We start from the raw sequence: 27,040 nt of genomic DNA, 5'->3' as shown, positions 1-27,040 counted from the left end.
TCTAATTTGTATTAATCCTGAAAAAAAACTGTGGGGGTATCTATCAATCTGACACCTATAAGTATTTGCAATCTTGGCTTGGTGTAGGAAAAAGAAAATGTTCCTCAAAATGTTAATTAGTATTACATTTGTACGTCTCCTAAACTGTTAAAAAAAAAAGTTATTCAAATGTGTGTCCAGAATAAGGTAAACAGATGGAAATATATATCTTAGCAAAAATGATTTGCCATTACAGTTAATTTTTTTCACATTTTCATTTTTTCCTAAATTTTCCCACTTTTAATAAATTTACACAAATTCTATCAGTCTATTTTTACCACCTAAATGAAGTACAATATGTGGTGAAAAAACAATGTCAAAATTACTTGGATATGCAAAACCTTTACAGAGTTATTCCTTAAAGTGACACATGTGAAATTTCCAAAATTTGGCTCTGTCACTAAGGGGTTAAAGGCACAATAATGCACTCTGCTACATGATTTCACTCGGAAAATAACCTGTCAGGTTCCATTAATGTCAATGCTTCCATTACGAAACGGAGGCCCTTACACCAATGTAAAATGACAAAAAAAAATTGTAAAATTGCATACAAAATACAATTGCTTCCATGGAAAAAAATATGGTGTGTGTATAAAACCAACCCGTCCCCAGACACATCCAGCCTCTACTGCACAAACATGTACAGAGATATGACATACCCATCAGGATAAATTACAGGCACAGTTAATCTGTCCAGCAGAGATTTCCCAACGCCTTCAACTTCCTCAAACTGTTCAAAATCCAACACAGATTCCGGAAGATCTGGGCTTTCTTGTAAAATCTGCAAGAAATTGTAATCCACACAAATGGTTAATTACAGAGGCATATATATATATATATAAAAGGCATTAGGACACATTATTACCTTGCTCTACAATACATGGTGCACACTACTGCAGTCAGGGTGCATCTGATGATGTTCACCACTTGTTTGTGCAGGAAACATGAATTAGTTGGTTCACTACAACTTAAAAGCCACACTACTTCTGCTGACAGAACAGAGTTGGGGCTATGCCATCAATATAAACGCTTTTTAGAATGCATCTGCCCCATTGATCGCTGCAGGTTCAGCTTCAAGTTCCTGCAGCCACTAAGTTACCTTGCAGTGCCCTCTACTGGGGAAATATATTATTACAAGGAGCCCATATGGAAAATGATGTTTGGGACCACTAAAGTAGGAACTGAAAAGTAACTGACCATCAGATGGGGAAAATTAGGTTGTCCCTTTAAACCTCTCTGTAGTGGAAATAAGATAATGAATGTAAGTCAATTACAAACACAAGTAACTAAAATAGAATGAAAACTAAAAAAAAAAAAACTACAACAATACATCAGAAACGGGAGGCGAGCTGTAGGATACTGACAGAACAAAACAGAGCAGTACTTTAGAAAAGTACAAATGACCTTTAGATGAATGGAAGCACTTGGTGTGGGTCATATGCAAATGGGTCTAACCTTTTCTGCATTTGAGTGAAAAGCAAGAGCCATTTCCAGCCGGTGAACCCTCTCCTCCGAGGTTATCGTAAACTGTTTCCATACTCTGTTTAGCTTGGGAAGCGTGTCCCCCGATGACCGCGACGTACATCTCAGAGACTGGCATAATACAACTGTAGCTTGCAGTAATTGGCGACCGTAATCGTATGTGCTCTGCAGGAGAAAAGAAAGCAATAATGGTCCGGGAACAAAGCAGTGTTTTATCATCGCTGCACTGAAGTGACCAGAGAAATTGCCGGGCCATAGAACCGGCTCCTTGGGTTAAGTTCTTAGCAGGCAAAATATATGATAAATAGTTTTACGGACAGCAGGCAGCAGTACATCTTTATTAACCGGCAAACACAAGCCCTACAGCTGTCCACTTCTATCAAATAGTTAAAGAAAAACCTCTCAAACAGTTCCTGTACTTTCAACTAACTTTTGACATGTCTCAAGTTTTGATCAGTGGAGGTCCCACTGCTGAAACTCCCGCTGATCACTAGACTGATGGGGGGGTGCAGCACTCTACCCGTCTTCACGACTTGCTGGATCCTACCGGCAGCTGAAGATCAGTTCTCCATGACTATAGAAGAGGCCTATAGATATCTATGCACCTATCTTCAGCTGCCGGGAAGAGCTGGTAAGTAGTGACGACGACCAAAGGGGCACAGTGCTGCAGCCCCTTCATTCTAGCGATCCGCAGGGGATTCAGCAGCAGTTCCCCACGGATCAAAACTTAGATGTCAAAGAGTAACTGCACTTTTAACTAACTACAGAATAGTAGATCACTGTATGATTGCTGGGGCTCAACTGATCACTAGAACAGGGGGCCCAGTACTTGGATGAGCGACACAGCCTCTTCATTGCATACCAGGCACAGCATTGTATATTTCGCTGTTCCAATATACAGAGTATAGGCAATTAGGGCTGAATGATGAATATCCAGGAATAACCATAATGAATTATCATGCTCACACATTAGCCAGAGATTAGACAACATATGGCTCCCCCCCCCCTTCCCACATCCAGGAAAGCACTGAAAGATCACCAGAAGGATAAGGCAGATGTTTCACCTGTGATGGTATCTTTATAATGCATAACCTTAGCAACTTGCTCAACGCGTTTCAGAAATTCCTTTTCTCAGGAGAAATAATAAAACACATCATCGTGTAGCCTTACATTTATATTCAAAATGATAAAAACACTCCACCCCAACACAACTAAAAACAAACCTGGTTTGGCTCTTCTACTGTTAGGGATAGATAATTCCCCGTTGGAATGCAGAACTGTTATTTGCCATACACTACACATAACTGCTGACACTTACCAGCGTCGGGCTCTCCCCATGTTAGTGAATACCAGCGGGGAGCCGCGGTCCCCCTGATGCTATTCACTCAGCGGCGCTGATCCCAATGCACGCTGTGACTTCAGTGTGCACCCAGGATCCCCCACCCCCCTCCTCTAATGTCTCCTCTATGGTTCCACGAGAGCAGAGGGAGGAGGCATCCGGCAGCACATTAACGTCCCATTGTGCACCTGGCATCAGCGCCGAGCAGAGGAGGAGAGGGTAAGTATATGGGTCTAAGGGGCGCTATTACTACTGGGGGCTGCTGTGGGATGTCACTACCACTACCTGGGCCGATGTGGGATGTCACTGTTACCGCTGGGGCCACTGTGGGGGCGTCACTGTTACCGCTGGGGCCACTGTGGGGGCGTCACTGTTACCGCTGGGGCCACTGTGGGGGCGTCACTGTTACCGCTGGGGCCACTGTGGGGGCGTCACTGTTACCGCTGGGGCCACTGTGGGGGCGTCACTGTTACCGCTGGGGCCACTGTGGGGGCGTCACTGTTACCGCTGGGGTAGGTTTACACGAGGCGGAAATTTCCGTGGCAAATTCTGCAGTATTTCCGCATCCAAAAAGCAGTCAAAATCTGCACCGTATCTTTTTTTGAAACAGCCCTGTCCTTTTTAGAACGACGGGGGTAAAGTAATACGTTGTGATAAGCCCCACTCCCTGAAGTATTGGCACTTTGTGATAAACAAGTGGGTTTAGGGTAGCAGTTTGGGCACTTGGTGTCTAAAAGATTCGCCATCACTGATTTATAGTCTCGACCAACTGCACCTATGCTGGCAGTCCAAAATGGAACATTCCCTGCCTTTATATCCAAATGTAACATTTGGCTGACAAATCATCCCTCAACTAACTAGCATACAAATCCCTCCACGTGCCAGCCTTCCAAATATCCCAATGTCTTAAACCCCCTTCATTTCCCTAATGGACCCTTTTGCCATAAGATAAAAGCGTTCAACTGGTACACACAAGTTTCTAGTTTCTGGTCCACAGTTGATATCCAGTACTCAAGTGACGACTGCATTAACCTGGCAACTATTTTCTTTTCTTTTGTAAGAAGGAACATTAGCTTCAAAACTTTTCCGCAACGCCTTGTATGTTTTAGATATTTATGTCACCGTACAGAAATCGTATTCTAACGCAACAAATAAAACCCAATAAAAATGATTGAAAACAACGTGCATAATGGTGGCGGTATGGTAATTATGGATTCCAGTTATGATCATAAGGGACCCATGAGAATTCTTACAGAAAACCAAAGAAGCTTATTCTCCAGGTTGTTGGATATTTTATTTGAGAAGGGGTATCTTGACGATTGATGAATATAAATGTATTAGGATACCACATCCATCTATGGCAGATTTTTACTTTTCGCTCAAAATACACAAGTCTTTAGGCAGACCACCATGTAGGCCCATCATTGCCGCTACTGATTCTCTAACTTTCCTGCTTAAGTGAAAATTCATCTTCAGATATTCGTGGATTATCTACCATCCAAGTCATCTTATTACCCTCTTACATGAATTTAGGGGGGGGGACAGAATATATGGTGTTTCATTATGTAGCAACAACCCACGATTTAGGTTTATAAACTGTAAGGGATACGCTGGCTACCGACCCCCTCATGCAGATATGCAGAAAGAATTAATTTTGTCATCCATTTCATTAATTTTGACCCACAATTATTTTACGTACAATCAGCATTTTTTATACAGAAAAAAGGGAGCGCAATGGGGACAAAATCTGCCCCATCATATGGAAATGGATTTATGGGGATCTTGAGGGCAGATAGGGAACATAAAAATAGAGTATTCTATAAGAGGTTAACGACAATATCATTATCGAATTGATAGAAGAATTATCGAGAGAAGAATTGGAAAACTTTTTTGGGGAATATTAAAATAATGATTAGGAGGAATTGGTTTTTAGAGTCAACATACATAATTCATAGATCAAAATAAAATATCTATTTAGATTGCTAATTGAGGGATTACTACCAAAAGATTACAACAAACAAAGAAAAACAGATACTAATAGTTAGGCCTCCCTCACACAGACATTTTTATACAGCATTTAGCACTGCCTTTTCAGCCTTGCGCTAAACGCTGTACAACGCTGCCATTCATTTCAATGGGTCTATGAAATGAACAGGCAGAGCTTTCAATGCTGCACTACCTAAAAAAAAGGGATTATTCACCTAGCTGGCGCCATCGGAGTCCCCACCACTGTTCTCTGGAACTCCGGGCTGGCTGCCAGGCATTTGTCAAGCCGCCAAAGCATCTATTGCTAGTGACAGGGATTGAAATCCTCGCCTCCCAACGAGAGATTACTCTGATTGGTTCAGGAGCCCCTGCTTTGCAAGTCAGAGCCGGTGATCGATGCACCAATCACAGCCATTCAATGAATGGCTGTGATTGGTGCATCCAGCGCTGGCTGTGATTGGCTGACAGTCAGCAGGCTCAGCCAATCAGAGCAATCTCTTACTGGAGGCGGGGTTTTCAAACCCTATCACTAGCAAAAGATCCTCTGTCAGCAATGAGAAGTGCTAGGAGCTCCGCAGAACAGCAGCAGGGACCTGGACAGCGCCAGGTAGGCCTGCGTGAAGGAGGCCTTATCTAGATTTTTGCAGCTGCCATCATCACAGTTGAAAAAACAATATTCCCTATAGCCAAATGAAGCTCGTTAAAGTACTGCCCTTTCGATGTGGTAGTCCAACAAGAGTGTGATTTTTTTGATGCCTGCTTTATATCTAAAGGGTACCCAAGTAGGTTTATTGAGGATTCCAAGAACAGGATAGAGAAGGTCTCCCAAGCAAGTTGTCTGGAACTTCGGGGCAGAAATCCAAAATGTCAGATTGAGGAAGAATTCCAATCCATTAGATTCCTCACTAAATATAATTGTTTCCTATCAGAGATTAGGAGGGTATTGGATGCTCATTGGCCAATATTGTTAGATAATCCAATTTTGGGGACTATGATAAGAAACCACTACACACTTTTAGGAGAGGTCCAACCGTCAAAAAGAAAATACCCCCCTCTTGCCCTAAAAATAAGAGTTTGGATGGTTTTGGGAAGTTTGAACATAGAAGGGAGAGTATTGATATTTTCTGATATGTTCGCTCTGCTGTGCTCAACAGAGGTGGAAGTGTTGATCCAGTACAGGTAACAATATGACTGAGGTTCATATTCAGAACACCGGTGGAACAATACAGCTGACCGAACACCTCAGCTGTGCCTCACCTCACATGGTACATATGTTGGAATGTCCCTTTAGGCTGCAATATATAGGATGTACAGTTTGGACGTTATGTGAGAGGTTTAATAAATAGAGATGAGCGAATATACTCGTTTCGAGTAATTACTCGATCGAGCACTGCGATTTTCGAGTACTTCTGTACTCGGGTGAAAAAATTTTGGGGGCGCCGAGGGGCGGAGTGGGGGGTAGCAGCGGGGAACAGGGGGCAGCCCTCTCTCTCCCCCCCCCCACTCCCCTCTGCAACCCTCCACTCACCCACGGCGCCCCCCGAATCTTTTTGCCCGAGTACGGAAGTACTCGACAATCACGGCGCTCGGGCGAAAAAGGGGCGTGGCCGAGTAGGTTCGCTCATCTCCATTAATATACACAGGTCAAATATTAATAATGGTTCTTGTATCACAGGGTCTCTAAAGGGTTTAAGACAACTTATGGCCTTGAAGATTGTCCCACTAGAGGTAGTAAGCCGGAGGAAAATGTACTGGATTTTCCATTTTAATAGCCTTGTCCCGTTTGGATGAAATCTTTGGAACCTATATTGAATAGATATCAGTATAAAATTAGATAGATATTTTTCAGTGTGACAAACATTTTTTGATCTCCGGTTTTATAATATTTAAGTACAAATTAAGTATATTAATTTGTGGATAAGTAGCTTTACTTTATATTTTTAATATACAAGAGTAAGGTATGTTTTTAGGATATAAACATGTATCTTTTATATTTGTTTTCTGAATTTTATCCCCCCTTCCAAGTTCTTTTAGATGGGCTTTCAGATAAAACTAATTATCTCAAAAGTGTAAACTAATATATGTCATATAGAGATGAGCGAATATACTCGTTTCGAGTAATTACTTGATCGAGCACCGGGATTTTCGAGTACTTCCGTACTAGGGTAAAAAGATTCGGGGGGAGGCGGAGCGGGGGGTAGCAGCGGGGAACAGGGGGGAGCCCTCTCTCTCTCCCCCCCCACTCCCCGCTGCAACCCACCACTCACCCACGCCTCCCCCCGAATCTTTTCGCTCGAGTACGGAAGTACTCGAAAATCGCGGCGCTCGGGCGAAAAAGGGGAGTGGCTGAGTAGGTTCGCTCATCTCTAATGTCATAGAATTTGTGCAACAGGTAAATCGCATTTTCTGTTCGGGATATACGCCCCCTATGTGCATAGTTATTCAGCTAAGGGAGGTGGTGTTTTTTTGTGTAATCCAGTTTGGATTACAGGAATGTGCACATCATCTTTAATTGGCGCGTGATTTCCGATCTAGTACTGGGTGGTTGGGAGGTTCTTCCGGCCTGGTGCAATGCAGTTCTTGGAGCCAACGTACGCTTGCAGTAGGCCGGTCTTTCGGTCTAAAGCGGACACTATCGTGATGCGGTCAGAAGGGCCCGCATCAGCTCCAAAGGAATTTCTTCACATTGAGAAGAACTGTAAGTTTAGATGATGTATTTTATTATTTCTCTGAGGAAGGAAATTATGCTTATTTCCAAAATACGTTGAGCAAGTTGCTGAGATTGTGCATAATAAAGACACCGTCCCAGGTGAAACGTCTAGCTTATCTTTGTGGGGCTTTCCTGGATGTGGGGCGTGCCATCTGCTGTCTAAACTCTGGCTTACCCCGATGTGTGCGAGTATGATAATTCATTATGGTTATTCCCGGATAATCATAAATCATCATACAGTGGCTATACTCCATTATTTCTATATATGTGATTTACTCCTACAGGTCTTCACTTTTTTTTATTTTGGAGTGGCTGCTCACCTTTTCTGAAAAGGGTATATACGGCAATTTGGTGGTTTCTACAAGGATACATTTGGCCATCTGGGATTTTGGTGTGGCATCCTCTGATGTCACATTTGCAGTGTTTTACTGTTCATTTCCTTCTATGTGCATTATTGTGTCTCCTGTGGCGCCTTAAGAGATTATTAATTCTCTTGTGTAATTTGCAGTGGCAGTGCTGGTATAGCAACGTGATCCAATACCCTTGAATGGGACTGAGCTGCTCGCAGACCACGTGAGGGAATGAATGTAACATCACTGGCCTGAGAAGAGCGCCAAGTGCTCACCAGAGTCTTGTGATCCTTCAAACAGCTATTCAGCGGGGGTCCTAAGCAGCAGATATTGATGAGCTAGCCTAAGGATAGGTCTTCAGTGTTGGAGTCCCAGTAAATCCCTTTAATGTATGCTTAAAGTTAATTCTGTAGAACACTAATACAAGCACACCAAACAGTTACCTGAGCAACATCTACAAATTTTCTATGTTTTTCTATTAGAATTTTGGTTTCTTGGCTGTCGTCTCCCAGCCTGATGTGCGTCTTTAGCAAGGCATCGAGTAATTCATTCAACCAGTCTACAGCCTGCAAGACAGCAAGAAGAAAATAGTGTTAAAAAGAAAAGCACAAAATGCAGTCGGATGAAGCAGGCAGGTATTGGAGAAGCTAAAATTGGGCCAAATTAGGCTCTGTGAATACGTGAAACGGTTTCTGCAAAAAAAGGAACCCCAAATTTAGACTAGTTATAGCAGTATGAAGGATCGTATTGCTGCATAACCAGGCAAAGCTGACAATGAGGAATCCAGGAAGTCTAGGCCCTCAACCTATGGTGCATGCTAATGTTATGCAGAGTCAAGGATACTTTAGTAAGAAACACAATTTTACAGGGCCCCTCCTGCAAAAACACATTTTCCCATCCCTGTTACCTTCACCTGATTGCCTGTCACACTCCAGACGTCCATATATATTAATTCACTTCCATTCAGTGCAGCTTCCTGATTGATACCTATTGGACAGCATTCTGATGCTGAGATTTCTCCATGCTACTATGCTGGTGTTCACATGATCAGCCAGCAGAGAGTCATATGACCAACTAGCCCAGTACCATCTCTGCCTGCTGGGAGGACAGTGTGATTATCATCACCCGCTATATTCATCTAAATAAGCGAAAGAGCTATAAGTATACAGTCAGGAGGATGAACTGTGCGCTCCAACTGTATGACCAGAGCAGTCAGATCATCATCAGTACCTGTGATAGAAGCTTCTGTCCCCCACCCCTAAGCAGACTCTGTGTGGTACAACCCATCAGTTCATTACAAATTACGCAGACTGAAAAACAGACTGCTTGAGAAAACATAAAGCAAAGTAATTCTCAGGTGGTCAGAAGGAGATCACACAACCCTTATGGGGAGACGGACGCTAAGAAGTTTCAGATAGAAAGAAATAACTAACCAAAAGAAAACTATCCAACTTATATACTGGGGGACTAGTTGTAAAATAAATGTAACAAATTTCAGTAGCAGGTAGATATTTAAAGGGAATGTTTAAAGGGGTTGTCTCGCGGCAGCAAGTGGGGTTATACACTTCTGTATGGCCATATTAATGCACTTTGTAATATACATCGTGCATTAAATATGAGCCATACAGAAGTTATTCACTTACCTGCTCCGTTGCTAGCGTCCCCGTCGCCATGGTTCCGTCTAATTTCGGTGTCTTCTTGCCTTTTTAGACGCGCTTGCGCAGATCCGTCTTCTCCCTTCGGCTCCGCTCGGCAGCATCGGCATTTTGGCTCCGCCCCCTTGTACGCATCATCGCGTAGCTCTGCCCCCGTCACGTGCCGATTCCAGCCAATCAGGAGGCTGGAACCGGCACACATCATGGGGCGGAGCTACGTGATGATGCTACAAGGGGGCGGAGCCAAAATGCAGATGCTGCCGAGCGGAGCCGAAGGGAGAAGAAGGGAGAAGACGGATCTGCGCAAGCGCGTCTAAAAAGGCAAGAAGACACCGAAATTAGACGGAACCATGGCGACGGGGACGCTAGCAATGGAGCAGGTAAGTGAATAACTTCTGTATGGCTCATATTTAATGCACGATGTATATTACAAAGTGCATTAATATGGCCATACAGAAGTGTATAACCCCACTTGCTGCCGCGAGACAACCCCTTTAACCTACAGTTTTTTAACTAATAAAACCAGAATTTATTTTTTTTTCTTATTGAAGATTTTTTTCTTTTTATTTTCTGTAGATGGTTGAAGCGGCAGCCATCTATGAGGTGCTCTTAACAGCATTCTGAGATTTACTTTACAGCAGCCTCATGAGCCATAGGAACCTGTACAATGGAGATGATCTACTATGTGAGTTTGTTGTGGACATGTGAAGAGACAATAGAACAGGGAGGGGGAGGAGGTGAGCTGTGACCTTTCATTGTAAATTATGTGTACTGAACAGGAACGGTCTGCCTATTCTAAGGCTTAGTGGGCAGAGTGAGAACTGCAAGATTTCAGGATTTTTTTTTTTTAATTTAGATAGCGATACGGAAACCTTTCAAGACCAAATATGTTTAAAACGTGATTTAAAACAATAAGTCATTTTTCTGATGACAATTTCTATTGAATTGCATATTCTAGATAGTATAAAGAGAGGAGTGTAGGGAAGCTCAGGTTAGCTTAGGTGGAGATGGATGTAGCATGAAGGAAGATAAATTTTGAACTGAATATTCGCTAATCTAGCCATGTTCATCAAAATGAACTCAAACCAATGGAATTTTACTAGTGTTTCATATTTGAGTGGAGACTTGTGGAAATATCATGGTGGGACGTTACTCTTCGATTGGTAATCAACACTGGAAATGCGCTTACACATGAATATCGCATAAGACCTTATTGATACAGTTCTACTTATGGACGTTGTTTCATATCTTACTTGAGCCGCATCTTCTTCACACTTAAACAATTGGACCATCTGCAGCATTTTTAACCTCCGGACATCCACCATGTCCTCACATCTGAGAAGAAAACAAAAAGGTGAAAAAAAAACAAAAAAACTTGTATAGATGGTTGTTTAGTCACATTACCCTGAAGAGATAAACCCTGTAGAAACCACTTCACTGAATTTGACCCAGTCATTGGAAAAAAAAACAACTATTGTGTAAATTCTAACTTTTCACCACAGTCCCCTGTGACCTTGGATAAATCATCTTTCCTTATATCACCCACTGGCCAACGTTAAATTGTAAACTCAATAGAGTGCGGAAAGAGTCTAAATCATCTTTGTACATTTAGAGTCATTTAAGAATAACATAATGATAACCTCACGCGAGTAAGCACAATGCCCGGAGACGTCGGGATGCTTCAGATAACTTTCAGCGCCACTTAAGAACCTGTCATGACTTTGGCAGGGCCGAGGGTGCGCATGAGAATCAGTTGATTTAATCTTGATAAAATGTGCTGAAAGCTGAATCGCTCTTGATCAAATGACAAAGGATTCTGCTCAGCAGGATGATAGTGATGTGAATGGATTAATCTATCCAGACCTTCACCTTGAAGCCTGGCAAGTTTTCTAAACACTCTTCTTACTTTTTATTTGAAAGTGTCAATCAAATGCCAAGATTCATGTGCTCCATTTTTAATTGGATTTATAATCTGCGTTAACTGAAGAACGTCCTAATTTTACAAAGAATATAAGAATATTTTACAATGACTAGAATGGGGCTATATAGGATCTAGTGGTTCACGTACATCAAATTTGGCTTGTGGACTATGCCATCAAAAAGGCACCACTGAGGGGGATTCAGGTGATAACGGGGAGATGCAAGCACAAGAAAACACCTGTTTAACCCTTTGCAATCCAATTTTAGATTCAGAGTTTCCTAGGGGGCTTTCTCTTTCTGCCATTATACAATGGCGCCATCTGCTGGCTAGAGCCAGTACTGTGGTATGTGACATGTTGGAGAGACCCCCGACAACAGAGCGGCCAGTAGTATACAGTAAGAATACCCTGCTGGACATCTTCCGACATCGGAGCTGTACAGCCTTCAATCAGAATGTCTTTGACATCAGACAGTGGATTGGAAAGGGTTAGTCCAAAAATTATAGTAATAATAAAAGATGTACAAGAAACAATTGATGCAACACTATGCCAACTCAATACTTGTTGGCAATGAGCAACGGGACGCATCAGTCATGAAACAGGCAGAGGGTTGGCGTTTATTTTATAGTTTATTTTTATTGTTTACCTTTTTATCTCGCAGATATACAGTAAGCAAATGGTTAAATTCAAAATTTGTTCAAACGACCAAAAATGAGCAATAATTGTTGTGTGTAAATGCTACCATCGTGCACTTTTCGTCTGAATGAGGATTTTGGGGGGAACTTAAAATTCATCCTTCAGCCACCGAGAGAGAAAGTATATCTCAATAGATCTCATGATGTGTTCTCTGCGGGAGTTGGGAGATAACATTGCAATCTGCTGGCAGCTCTGATAAGAACAATGCAGCTGATTAATCATACGCTGGGCTCTGCAAACAGCCCCTAGAGGCCCTTTTACATGCAAATGAAGATGATAAAGTGTTAATGGCCATTAACACATAATGCGAAAAGATCGCTGAATCTTTCAATCATTCAATTGTTTGAAATCTTTGCCAGTAAATGGCCCTGAAGTTTTGGATATATTTGCCATTAACTTCCATTATTAAAAACCTACACCAGCAAATAGTATTGAGGATCTATTGTCAGGATAGGTTATCAATAGCTGATCGACCCTCGGCCAATCAGCTGAGCGGGAGCCTGCTGTCAGAGCCACAGCACACAAGGGTATGGAGAAAAAGCAGATGGCTTCGACCACTGTGTAGTGGCTGCTGTTGGTAATTATAGGGACAGCTCACATTAAAATTCAATAATGAGTGCTGGGGCTTCAGCAATCTGCTTATGTTCCTAACCCTTATGTGTTGTGGTTGACAACATACGCTCGATCAGCTAATTGATCAGGGTCCCAAGCGATAGATCCCAGCCGATCAAGTATTGATGACCTATCCTGACAATAGGTCATCAGTAGTTGTTGCACGGAAACCCCCTTTAAAGTTTAAGCTAAAATAACACATGGCATCATTTGAACCGTAGAAAACTTTATATATGCATTTAAATACATTTTTAGACAAAAAGTTTTCCAGATTTTACAAAAAAATGGTTACGTATATGTGACCTTATTCTATGGTCTTCAGAAGCTCATCATTGCGATTGTTTGACAATGCTAACATGCTACTAGGATTAGTGCAGAATACAGAAGAAAAGTATATAAAAAATATTCTTGAACATTTTCAACATATATTTTCCAAGTATTAAGGGGGTTTTCTGGGGTATATACGATTGATGACCTGACCTCAGGATAGGCCATCAATAGTTGATCGGCTGAGGTCCGTCGCTTGGGACCTCAACCTATCAGCTGATTGTGCGCCGGCTGACAGCGCCGCAAATACACAGGAGTCGAAGCGACGGTCCGAAGTGACCCCAGCTGATCAACTATTTGGGGGTTTCACAAGAAAACCCTCCAAGTCTCAATGGTACCATATAATGTACTGAAAACTTACTAAAAAATTACAATAATGCGATACCAAATTTATATAATTTTTGTTGTTGTTGTTGTTGTACTACTTTAGAAAAAATTAAATATGACTTTAAGAAAATTACTTTGTTGCCATCTTCTGACCACCATAACTATTATTTATTTGTTTTGCTGATGGGCTTGTTTTTTGCGGACAGACCTGTAGTTTTCATTGGTACAATTTTTAGGGTACATAAGACTTTATCACTTTTTTTCTTGGAGATGGAGTAACCAAAATAGATCGTGCTTCAAACAAGCCCCATGCATATCCGGCGTACAAGTACATTAGATGTCACTAAAGGGTTAATGTTATTACATTCAGTATATTGTAATCCTACAGACCTGTAGACGACCACCTTACCTTTGCTTCCTCAGCTGCATGTCCTCCATCACTCCTTGAATATGATCTACATTATCCTTGTTTTCACTTGATACATCTTTTCCATAAGCCCAAGAAGCCTGGTTAGAAATTTGATCAAGAAGATTTTGTCCTTTCTCACGTAAACCTTGAAGGCCAGTGTCTAAAAGGAAAAACATTTATTAGGTCAGACTGAAATATCTGCAAAGTTAGAAGACTTTTAAGTAGCTTAGCATAAGGCAAAAAAATAAAACCGTAAAAAAAAACAAAAAAACCCACAAAAACAACATTCGGCTCCATACTGGGAAGCCATCAATCAACGAGGCTTATGTTATCTGTTATGTCTGTGGCATTCTATGACTTACTGCCTGTATTTTACTAAATCATAAAAACAAGGTGAGGCCTACTTCGATCATAGGTAGAAACAATCCACTCTGATCACTAAAGTGCACTTATATTTAAGTAAGAGGAGGATTTCTCAACATCTCTGCATTCTTGCCATCTACAACTGGGGACTTAGGCCGGGTTCCAAGATTTCAGGCTATCCAACATTTTTTCCTCTATCACAGTAGTAAAATTGCCAAAGGAAAACTGATGGCAGGAATAATCCCATAACTTCTTTGGGATCATTCCTAGCATCTGGTGCATAAATTTCGATAATGTTGACGTCTCCAAGTTATAGACAGAAAAACATTGCATGCAGTGTTATTCTGTCAGGCTATGGATGCCGGATTGTTCACCAAAATCTCGTCGGTTGTGTCCACCTCAGGCATGAAACAACTGGTTGGACACAAGTGACATTAGAACCCAATCCCTGAAGAGGTTGTCCCAAGATTCATACTAATCCCCTATGAATAGGATAGGGAATAAGTGATCAGTGAAGGACTGACCCCTGGGACCACCACAGACAACACCAACACCTGAGACCACCAAAGTCCACAAGAATCTATGTTGCTGTAATATACTTGTGCACTTTGAATTTCCTCTCAGAAGTTCTCCTTAAAGGGAAAGTGTCAGCTTGAACATGCTAGAAAAACGCTTCGGGGGTCATACACCTTTAACATCTACGTTAATTGCCCAATTATTGCTTAAACTAACTGCATAAAAATGCAAGGTTCTTAGCACACATTCTGAGTGCTAAAGCATGTGTTTCTGTTACTGTATGTGGCTTATGTGCACCTTCACATTCATTTGGTGGAAGTGCTGACTTTGTTTTCCCATTAGTTTGGAGCTTTTTGCCCAAAGAGAGTTAGAAACCCATCCAATAAGGTTCGCCTGGACATGGCGGATGAGCTCACATGTTTTGATCAAAATGCGCGCTAAGAACGTTCCATTTTTAAGTGGTCAGTATAAACAATAATTGCACAATTTTACTCAGACATTTAATGTTTGAGTGCTGAAGCATGTTCTCTGTTTTTTCACAGTCATGGCTTATGTGCACCATCACATTTAATTTATGTGGCGGAAGATCTGACATGCTGTCCAAACTGCAGGCAGCGTGTTATAGAGCCGATGGAGCCGAGTAGATTGATATAGTTATGTGGGAAAGATTCAGAAAAACTTGTAATGTATTTATTTCTGTCTCTGCTCATTCTGAGCATAGGGGTCCAGTGGGCGGTCCCTATGAGTGATTGACATAAATAGTCATATTGAGATAGCTGAGTCACTAATAGGACCGCCCACTGGACTCCTAAACCGAGAATAAGCAGAGAGAGGAATGAATACAATAAAAGGTCTACTCAATCTTTTCTCACAAAATTATACAAGGTGAGGCAAAAGTATGGACACATCTGTTTAACTGGTGAAGTAGTGAGAAAATTAACTTCCAATGTGTGAAAGCCTTAATTGAAAGGAAGCTTTATTTTTTGGTGGAGGAGACTGTTTCGGTGGCCATTTTAAACTCTGCCATATTGAATTCAGCTCAGGATTTTCAAATGGGAATGGGGTCATGTGATATATCAATATTGGCTAGATTTACTTAGAAACACACTGGAAGTGTCAGTTTTACAGTCTCTTTACTTGTTTAGGAGTTAAGCAAGTGCAAGTTGGTAAAATATGCCTGACATCCTGGGCTTTTTTCATTGACTGATCACTTAATCGTGAAAAATACCTCCAGATGTTACAGAATACCATATTCCCATATGTAACTTTCAACAGGATGGCACACCTCCGCACTTTTATGTGGCTGTACACAGATGGCTGGATGTCTAATTTATTGGACACTGGATTGGGCATAGAGGTCCAGCACAATGGCTGCCAAAGTTGCCAGACTTAACTCTTTTGGACTTTTATATTTGGGGCCATTTAAAGTCCCTTGTGTATGGAAAAATATACAATAAGGTTCACCCGAAACAGTGAATCCTACAGTCCTACGAAGAAATATCACCTGCAGTTCTTTAGTCTGTTCACGAGATGTTTAACCACGTGCAACTGGCAGAACAGTGGACCCATTGAAAAGCAGCATGTAAAGTATTTTGTGAAACTTTGCCCTTGCTAAGCTCCTAAATAAGTAATGACAGTGCAAAACTGACATTTACAGTGTGTTTCTGAGTACATTCTAGCCAAGACTGATATATTTCAGGGCCCCCTTCACATTTGAAAAACCTGATGGAATTTAACATGGCGGAGTTCAAAATGGCTGCCAAAAAGTCTCCTCCACCAACAAAAAAATGCAACCTGCCTCCCAGTTCTTTTAAATATTAGATGACCATTTTCTCATTATTACGCCAGTTAACCGGGTGTGCCCAAAGTCTTGCCTGACTATATATATCAATCTACTCAGCTCCTTTGCTCTACAACATGCTGCCTGCAGAATGGACTGCATTTTCAATGTGACAGCTTCCTCTTAATGTGTTCAGTGTTGGGCGAGTTACTCCTAGCACAACAATTTTTACTATGTGGCCTATACAACAGCAGGAATCATACCGCCACTAGTACATAAGAGGACCCCGATGGTGGAACTACCTGCACTGAGCCCATGAGGGTAGAGGTTCTGAGAAAGCAACACACAGGGGCACTATAACAAGTGCTTACAATATTTAGACCCAGGAACACTTTTTTTATGCGTGCAACTAAAAATGGTTATGTTATGGTTATATAACCGTTTTGTCATATTTAATAGTGGGACAACCTCTTTATAATGCTAAGGCATTAAAATGTAACAGCGGTCAATGTTGCTGAAACGGGCACTGCTGGGATAAGTGTGTGCATTATTGATGACAAACTATTAACTTGTTCTGTTGTGTAATTAGCTACATGGTACCGACTGAGCCGGGTGAGAACAACGAGCAGCATTGTGTATTCAGCAACTGCATGCTAGAATACTAATCTCGCTTTCCATCCATCATCTACACAGTATTAACATTATTCTACTACTTAGTGCTTTCAATGGATGCAGGGAGGGCAAGCTTGAATAATAATGACCACATAAACCAAGATTTTATGGAACTTACTCTGTGCTCGTTTTCCCCAGCATTACAATATTTTCTTATTTTGTAAAGAGGACACACCGTCTCTCCTGACATACCCGTTTTACTATATAATTGAATTTCTCATCAAATAACCACTCAGAAGTAACTTTTCTCTCAGTTGTGCCGTTCCTCTGTTTTTCCTCCTAGAAATGTATGAATACATTGACAACTGGGTGTTACCATTCCCCATGTCAAAGGGTGGGTCTCTGCACGGTCTGAAATGCTCATTACTGATTGGACAGTGTCACACGGTAGGGACACACCCATTTGACAAAAGAAATGATTACACCCAGCTGTGTTTCGAACGCATTGTACAGTGTTCGACAAAGTTTTTTTTTAATGCACCCCATCATTGTAATGGGTGATGAGGGGTGTTAAAAAGCGCTTAAATGCATGAAAATAGAGAAGACAACACTAGAAAATCGTGGTGTTAGAAACGCAACGATCGAACGCTCGTCTGCGAGGCCCCATTGAAACCAATAGAGGCATTGTATAGTGTTTACCGTGGCGTTTGAAATGCCACGGTAAAGGCTGTAAAAAGCATTCTGCTGACAGTGGTCTTCATGAACAGTAGAGACGAGCGAACCTACTCGGACACGCCCCTTTTTCCCCCGAGCGCCGCGATTTTCGAGTACTTCCGTACTTGGGTGAAAAGATTCGGGGGGCGCCGTGGGCGAGTGGGAGGGAGAGAGAGAGAGCTCCCCCCTGTTCCTTGCTGCTACCCCCCGCTCCGCCATGCCTCCCCCCGAATCTTTTCACCCGAATACGGAAGTACTCGAAAATCGCGGTGCTCGATCGAGTAATTACTCGAAACGAGTATATTCGCTCATCTCTAATGAACAGCCATTTGCGTTTTCACCAGGGTCACTTGGGGGCTTTAGGCTAGGCTGCCATCTTTCAACAGCGGTCTTTTCTAAGACCTGCACCACAGTTGCATGCTGAGAAGAGTTGGGTTTGGCTGTCTATGGACAACAGGGCTCCTGCTCCATTGGCCGGAAGCAGAATTAGAATCTCTGATCCAAGCCTGTTAACCATTTACACTATGGCTTATCTAATATAAACAAGCCTACAGGCTTTTTCTTGCCCCACACTTTGACCCCTTTGCGTGACCTTCGGTGGATGATTTTGGTGTCATTAGATTTATCATATCTTCACCACCGCTGTAAAATCATAACATTTGAGTTTGATACATTGAGTGATCTGTAAGGCCAAGTCAAAGATCCTATTTAGGTCTAGCGGCGCCGTTGTGCTTCAGCTAGGGAGAGTCAAGCGTTGCTAAGCGACGTTCATATCAAGTTGATATAAAGAATAGTGCTCATCAGTTTGACTGTTGCCATGTCCCCAAAACATGGAAGACCAAGCTGTGGACGGCGAACAGTCAAACTGGTAAGCAATATTCTCTATAGCATTTTAGAGAGTCACCAAGAAACCGAACTTAAAAGTCAAAATATACCCCGATTCACTTCAAGGGTTACACTCAGGTGGAAGTTGGTGCACTGAGAATGTAGTTTATTCTGAAGTCCTTGCCAATTAAAATAATTTGTTCTTAAAACATTTACAACCAATTCTTCCAAACATTTTATGTTTGCGTAGCAAAGATTGGGTCACCCTAGTTAATCTTAACCCTTTACAATCCAATTTTGGATTAAGGTTTCCTAGAAGGCTTTCTCTTTTTGCGGTTATACAATGGTGCCATCTGCTGGCTAAAGCCAGTTTGTGCTCCAACAGAGAGGCTCCAACAGCGGAGTGGCTGGCAATAAATAGTAAGAATACCCTGTCGGACGTCTTCTGACATTGGAGCTGTACAAGTTTCAATCAGAATGTAGGAAGACGTCAGACAGTGGATTGGAAAGGGTTACTTCATCACAAATAAGACAAAATGCTTTGCACTCATACACATTGTTTACAAATGTACTTGATTTCCTCAAATTTTTCTTCCATCATCGTATCCACCCTTTAGCAGTGATCACAATATTTATCGGGAGTAGATGAAAAATTATGATTAGCACACACATTTAGTAATTTCTTGCAAAATTAATAGTGGTTGAAGAACTCCAGACGTAAGCAGTATGGTGACATTTTGGGGCAAACACCCTTTATCAAGCTAATAAAGAGGCAGGGAGAGGGAATAAGTTTGCCTTTCCCCGCAAAACCCCAAAACAATGGGGGAAAAAAACCATTTTGGGTATTGCCATGTTCTTAATGACCAGCACTAAACATATATTTTTATCCGATAGTTTTAGTTATCTGCTAGCCAAAAAACCTAATAAAAAGCGATAAAAAGTCACATGTATTCCACATTCATAGTGATCCAAACTACAGTATATTCCGGCGTATAAGACGACCCTTTAACCCCAAAAAATGACATCATTGAATGGCTGTGATTGGATGAAGGCGCGCGTTTGTTAACCAATCACAGCCATTCAATGGCTGTGATTGGCTGAAGGAACGTGTGTTTTAGCCAATCACAGCCATTCAATGAGGTCATTGAAGGGCTGTGATTGGCTGACGGCACGTGTGTTAGCCAATCACAGCATTAGCTTTCTGGAGGCGGGGATTTCAAGCCCCGCATCCAGAAAGCAATGCTCTGTCGGGGACGAGGAGGGAGCGACAGAATGCAGCAGCGCCGCAGAATGCTGGGGGAGTGGAGTACTGTTTGTTTTGTTTTTTTACACCGTATTCCCGGCGTATAAGGTGACAGTTGGGGGGTCGACTTATACGCCCCGTCGCCTTATACACAGGAATATACGGTATAACTCAACCGACAAAAAATAAGCCCTTACAGGCCTGTGTTAACAAGAAAATAAAAACATTAAAAGGCTTTACCATGACAAAGAAAAAAAAAATCATTTGGTCATTACGGCATAAAACAGGCTGTTACTAAGGGGAGGGGGGATAACAGCCCCGGTATGTTATACTACCCTACGGGGTATATTCTACAGGTTATGAGAATGTGTGAAGTTCCACTTAAAATATCTGTAATGTAACTTTAACATACAAAGTTGTGAAAATTTCAAAGTTGTCAAAGGTTCATGAAAAGTCAGCATGCTTTTTAATTTTTTTTTTAAGCCTTCCGCTGCCAGTCCATATAAAAACACCTGCATCTGCTAATGACGGCCAACACTGGAGTCATCCGTGATTACCATGTGTGCATTTATAGGCCGTGTAGCTGATGTAAATACGGGGCCGACGGGGAGTAGTGGACTAATTTGTATTTGCTTTCCAATAAGTGCACAAAATGTGTTTGACGGCTTCTTACCAACACTTTTAAGTTTTTCTTCAAGCAGTTTTAATGTTTGCTGAATTGCTGCTCCATCTGTGGGGGCCACATCAACACACAGCATACCCAGCAGGCCATCCAATTGCTGCGATAACTGACAAAAACAATATTTAGAAATCAGACTACTGCAATGCCGGGAACTGTGAGGCAAGCTGTTACTAGGCCTGGCAAACAAAAGGCTTTTATATTCAAATATCTCATTTTCAGGAGCGCCGAGAAAGGACTTGGAAAAAATAAAGCTGTGACCGCTGCGGATAGGACTTGCAGGGGCAATGTCTAACTGTATGGGATATAAACCGCAGTCAGTGTCTTTTATGCTGCATCCCTGTTGAAATAGCCCTAACAATATGCTCTTCTCTCCATATGGGTTATATATTAGACTACACATTCCCAACATGTGGCCTGTGTAAGAGGGAACAGGCACATTGCCTACTTATTTTGTCTGCGGGCACCATTTTTTAAAGGGACCTGGTCACCAGGATTATGTTGCTGTAACTGCAAGTAGCATGACTGCTTCAATGCTAATCAATGGACAAGAATCTGATGCCATGTTTGACTACAGATAGGACATCTGGTTATGTATAACTAGCTTGTCCAGGACTTTTACCATCGATGACCTATTCTCAGGATTAGTCATCAATGGTCGGTGGGGTTCGCCGCTCAGATGATCCTTGGGATTAACAATGCAGCGGCGCCTTTTGGTAATACAGGCATAACTTCCACTGAATTCATTGGGAACTGTGCTTGCTGTACCAAACTCTGCCGCTGCAATACGTCCTGTGCTCACTGCTTCCACAATGACAGAGAGTCTGGTCATCAGCGGGAAATCTGAGCAGCAGAACCCCATCGATCAACTATTGCTGACTTATCCTGAGGATAGATCATCAATTGTAAAAATCTGGGACAAGCCTTTTAATTCTCGTTTTTATATTTTTTCTCACTTTACAATCCATTCTTGACTTGGCCTACAAAAACAATGTACTCTAAATAACACTATGTGAACGAGGCCGCTCGTACAAAATCAACCAATTCATAAATCCCGCCTCCACAAAGCAACGGCTGTTGATTGGTTCTTTGACAGCTGCTCAGCCAGTCAATGCAGCACTCGATAAACCAATGCGATAGCTGTGATTGGTTCATCGAGCACTGCATTGATTGGCTGATTAGCACTCGATGAACCAATCGCAGCCATTGCTTCCTGGAAGTGGGATTTAGGAATCACCTAACCAGGAAGTTATGTTGTACGAGTGGTAGAGGAATGTGGGAACTGTACCGGTACTCTAGTGGTACAGTTCCAACTCCCACCATTCAGTTATGTATGTACCTTTAGTCGTAGCTGTGCCTGGTATTGCAACGCAGTCTCAATTACTTGAATGGGATAAAAGGGGTTTTCCCATCACTTAAAATTGCTTCCTAACCCCTCTGTCATTCCTGGTTGCTGCTGACCAGGGCATGTGACTACTGCAGTCAATCACTGGGCACAGCAAGGACATCTATAGCCAGTGATTGGCTGCCTGGTCAGCAGCAACCAGGAAGGACAGAGGGGTTGTAAAGCAATTAAGTAAAAGGGAAAACAGCTTTTAGCTGTAGCAAACTGTAATACCAGGAACAACCACTACTAAAAGTTTGGAGCTGTGCCTGGTAAACAACAAATATGGGGGTTGAACTTTGAGTCGGATTCCATCTGATCTAATTAACCATCAATTTTCAAGAATTGGATTACCCCATGGGTAACTGTATAGTTACTTCTGCTGACAGTTCCAGGTCATTCATATCAGTATAAAGTGTAATACCTCTTGGGCTACTCCATGAAATTCTAGCGCTATCTGCAGCAGGTTCTGTCGAAATTCTAATTGGCTCGCTTGCCGATAACAGACATCGCTGAGTCGCTGCTGCAAACTCTTCAGCTCTACCAGATCCTCTTCATCACCTGCATTTAAAAGTGCTGCAATCTGCTGATTCAGCTCAACATACACAGCAAACCATTCCTGGAATGAAGAACAGGATTATTTTACTCAAGTCCTAGGAAAGAGTATTATATCCAAACCATAACATAATGGCATAAACATAGATCATCCAACATCGATAAGGATATGCAAAACACAGAAAATGTGACTATAACCGGAATACTAGTAGTCCCGCTGCCGGGACCGCCAACAATCAGCTGTGATCTATTGAGGAACCGCAAGTGTTCAACTTCTGTGAAGACCTACCACAGCAGAAATGAACCTTCCAAAAAGAGTGAAGATGGGCACCAGGAGACTTACAGTATCTTTTTTTTTTTTTTACTGAATCCAGAAAAAAGGAGACAAATATTGTATCAGAAAAACGTTGCAGACCGCCATGACCTTTACTTATTATCAGCTATGAGTAAAGACCATGACAGTCTGAAACATAGAATGGTAGAGTTGGAAGGGACCTCCCGGGTCATCGGGTCCAACCCCTTGCTCACTGCGGGATCACTAAATCATCCCAGACAGATGTCTGTCCAGCGTTTGTTTGAAGACTTCCATTGAAGGAGAACTCACCACCTCTTGTGGTAACCTGTTCCACTCATTGATCGCCCTCACTGTTAGAAAGTTTTTTCTAATATCTAACTGTGACAAAGTTCTTATTCTGTGGTATGATATTTGACTACTTTTATCTGACAACTCAAGTATGATGCTAGCGGCCAATCAAGAATCAGGGGAGGAGTTGAGGATTGCCCATCGGACTGTTGTAGCCTCATTTACATACAATGTTTGGCAGGGGGAAGTAAGTGCAGCCATTCCTCCATGTCAGTGTCCCTGCCATGCCACTGGTGTAGAAGCTGCAGGGATGTGGACAGACATCCTTTCATACATAATTGCTAGTTTATAAAGGGCGATCCTTCACTTAAATTGTGAACGCACTCAATAGCTTCCATTTATCTTGTTGTGAATGGCTCTTTATAGGTTCAGCGCGGGTATCTCAGCTATATTTAGAGAGTGGCGTGCAGGCAATGACCCCGCAGAAGCTTCAGCTATTCTATAAGGATGAGTATTCCAGCAGGTAATAATAGTATCTTGTGATTGAGGAGTTGTGAGTGCCGAGATAATGCAAAATATAAAGTTAGCGGCTTGTGTCACCCGGAGTGATTTTAAACTGCAAGTGATATATATACTCCTGAAAGGGAGAAGTCACAGATCAGATATTAGAAAAAAAACTTTCTGACAGTGAGGGCGATCAGCGAGTGTAACAGGTTGCCATGGGAGGTGGTGAGTTCTCCTTCAATGGAAGTGTGCAAACAAAGGCTAGACAAATATCTGTCTGGGATGATTTAGTGATCCTGCACTGAGCAGGGGGGTCGGACCAGATGACCCTGGAGGTCATCTGGTGGGACCAGAGGTGGTGGGACCAGAGGTGGTGGGACCAGAGGTGGTGGGACCAGATGACCCTCCAACTCTACCATTCTATGATACTCTTGGTTACAGATAAAAACACGCCTCTCGTGTCCAGTACATGCTGATCAATAAAAACTTTTCAAAGTTGAGGATGCTTGAATGTGATCATTTCATACAGGTGAGAATCCACACTCGTATATACTATATATTCAGTAGTAATGAATGTAAGGATGATATAAGAGATGGAGGTCTGGATTCAGGCGACAGATTGAAGCTGCTCTCTGGTTTCAGGACAAAACTCTGCCCTGGGACCTGCAGTAGTTCTCTGCTAGCCCTCTGATACGCCGATTCCGGGTCTTACTCTTAGTTGTCCAAGATGGCCGATACAATCTTCAGACTATCTATCCCGCACAGCGTATTGGTAGTGTTAGGCCGGCTTCACTCAAGTGTATACGTATTTGCGTGTGCATGAAAGCTGTGTTTTTGCGGAGAGAATGCTGCTGTTTTGCGCATGCGTCAGTGTATTTGAGACCTCCCTCACACAGCTGCTTTTTTCCACGATTAGCGCGGCATTTTCAGCGCTAAATCGCGGAACAACGCTTTCATCATTTTCAATGGAGCCAGCTCAGACAGCCGCTTGATTGCAGTACTTTCCAGTGCTAAATATCGTAAAGCGGCGCGATTTCAATTTTAAAATTGCCGAACGCCTGTTTACAGGAGGCCTTACTGTACTTTTTCCATGCTCAAGGCAATGTGCATTTGCAAGCACCAAAAAAGTAAGAAAAAGCCATTGAAATGACTAAATAATCTAATGAGCTCAATGTCTGTTTTTTTGTGTGTGCGCAATTACGCAGTGTTTCACGCATTTACTAGCATGTTGCACACGCATTTGCACATCCCCATAGACTTCTATTGGAACTTTTGGTGTGTAAATGCGCAGAAAATTTGAGCATGCTGCATTTTTTTGCGCAACTGAAATACGCAGGAAAAAGACGTGCATGTGAATGAGCCCATTGAAACCAATTGGCTCTATTCACTGCATATTGCGTGCACAAATGCGCCCGTGTGAAGCCGTCCTTACGCTGTTAATGCACTATACCTGCTCTCTGAATGGCCCCAGCTACTCATGGGAGAGAAGCGCACAGCCTGCATCACATAGTTAGAAAGTTGGGGTGGGCATCTTGGACAGCCGGAAATGGGACTGATAACTCGCGGATCAGAGGAACGGCAGAGAAGATCAGCTGTATGTAATATACCCCCTCCAGTCCCAGCACACAATTTTGTCGCAAAACAGGGCGGCTGCTTTGAGAGCAATTAGAAGTATACAACCAGATTGCAGCAGCATGATATAACTGTTCCGTACATTTTATTTCTGCCTTCTAGTTCTCTGTGTGTTTCTCTGGCCTTCAGCTTGTAGCATGGCCGGGATCAGAGGCAGAGTATTTATACTAGAAACAGACATTTAAAGGGGTTTTACTATATGAAGATACTGATGGCCTGTTCTCAGAATAGGTCATCATGTCAGATCAGTGGGGGTCTACCACTTGGAATCCCGACCCATCAGTGGATTGAAGTGATGCGAATAAGTGAGCGGCACAGCCACTTCAGTCCATGCCAGGCACACAGCCATACATTATATAGTGGCTGTGCCTGGTATAGTAGCTCAGACCCATTCACTTCAATGGGACTGAAGAGGCAGCAGCACTCACGCGAGTGCTGTTGCCTCTTTAGACAGCTGATCCGTAGATATCCCAAGTGGTGGATCACCACCAATCTGATATTGAAGACATATCCTAGCGTAGTCCTGGAAAATTCAGTTAATATGTAATAAGCCTTTATGGAGGGCTTCAAAGTAATGGTCTACCTATTCTCATGCGGGAGACTTAGTAATACTGCTGCACCTATGAATGGTCAGGAGCCCTAGTTACAGGGAAAAACATCCAGCAATCACTAACAGAACTGATCAGTATTTGGCCCTGCAGCTCTGCCGTGGCAGGGGACACCCGGCAGTCATGTAATTGCTGGGTCGAATAGCGGAAGGGTTTTTCTATTCACTATAGAGCACTCATTAAAGGCTATGAAGCCTGCAAGAGAGAAGGCAGAAGCAGGTAAAAACTGCTTCTGCCTTCTGCTCCAGGTCCTCGGGTGTCACTGACAGCCAATGACCCGACCTGCTCCTCTTACACTGCAGGAGTAGGAAATTAATCCCACATATTTTTTACTAATCCGCCGGGATTAAAGCCTAGAACTAAATGCTGTAAATTTACAGTGTTTTGTCCTTAATAGGTTGAAAGCCAAGTAAACCATATACAATAAATATCAATGGTGGTGGAAAGGGATGTCTGGAAATGCAGATACCTGCATATACAGAGTAATATGAAAGTGAATGTGACATGTATTAAAATGAATGTAAGCGACCATTCATTTACCCATCGTCTTCCAACACCCATGGCAAGTAGTTCTACACTTACACTATGCTGGCTCTCAATCTCTTCATGCTTCTGTTGTAAGGCCTGAGAAGCTCTAATAGAGTCACCAATTCCCCACTGAGTTCTCAGCTGTTCTGACCCGGGTCCTTCCAGCCAGTTTACAACCTGCAATGAGGATAAATGTCATCAGCACTGAATTATTTAGGGAAAGGTACCGGAGAATGCTCAGAGAGCAAGAAGATGCAGATTCGGTTTATACAAAACACAGTGTGAAATCAAGCAGGACACAAAGTATCAGAAGAGTGTAGAGGTGCAGGGGTCATCCAAAACCAAATGTGCCTCCTACAAGTTGTCGAAGAGGCAGCAGTCTCCAAAATATAGCCAAGGATGACAGATCCATTCACCCGATGTGCGACATTAGCTTGCTGGAAACAGAAACATCGCACACAAGGTAAATAAATCAATCATCTTGGGTGACGCTGCACTTTACGTGCTCTAGAAAATCAGAAATCATGAGAAAATAAGAAAAAATGACAGATATGGGCTGGAACTAAAACCAAAGAGATGTAGAGATGCTCTGCAATCAATAGTAGTTTCTATACGAATGGATACAAGAGTTAGTAAGGGTCCCTCAGCTGCTGCACCCAGGAT

The 27,040-nt window shown here is 42.4% G+C and overlaps 1 protein-coding gene across 1 annotated transcript in view; it reads right to left on the bottom strand.

The window, feature by feature from the left end:
• The window catches only part of SESTD1 (SEC14 and spectrin domain containing 1), a 152,063-nt gene that overhangs the window by 7,229 nt on the left and 117,794 nt on the right, over positions 1-27,040 (bottom strand). Inside the window, exons 10-17 of the mRNA XM_066575769.1 lie at positions 26,432-26,554; positions 22,392-22,586; positions 20,578-20,692; positions 13,852-14,011; positions 10,815-10,896; positions 8,350-8,472; positions 1,495-1,686; positions 699-820 (exon numbers count right to left, since the gene is read on the bottom strand). Coding sequence (XP_066431866.1) covers positions 699-820; positions 1,495-1,686; positions 8,350-8,472; positions 10,815-10,896; positions 13,852-14,011; positions 20,578-20,692; positions 22,392-22,586; positions 26,432-26,554 — 1,112 coding nt within the window. The remainder of the gene's footprint in view (positions 1-698; positions 821-1,494; positions 1,687-8,349; positions 8,473-10,814; positions 10,897-13,851; positions 14,012-20,577; positions 20,693-22,391; positions 22,587-26,431; positions 26,555-27,040) is intronic.

This window comes from Eleutherodactylus coqui, chromosome 8, assembly GCF_035609145.1.
Source record: "Eleutherodactylus coqui strain aEleCoq1 chromosome 8, aEleCoq1.hap1, whole genome shotgun sequence".
In the NCBI taxonomy this organism is placed as follows: domain Eukaryota; kingdom Metazoa; phylum Chordata; class Amphibia; order Anura; family Eleutherodactylidae; genus Eleutherodactylus; species Eleutherodactylus coqui.
The sequence above is the reverse complement of the archived record's forward strand: the minus strand, read 5'-3'. Positions and strand labels throughout refer to the sequence as shown.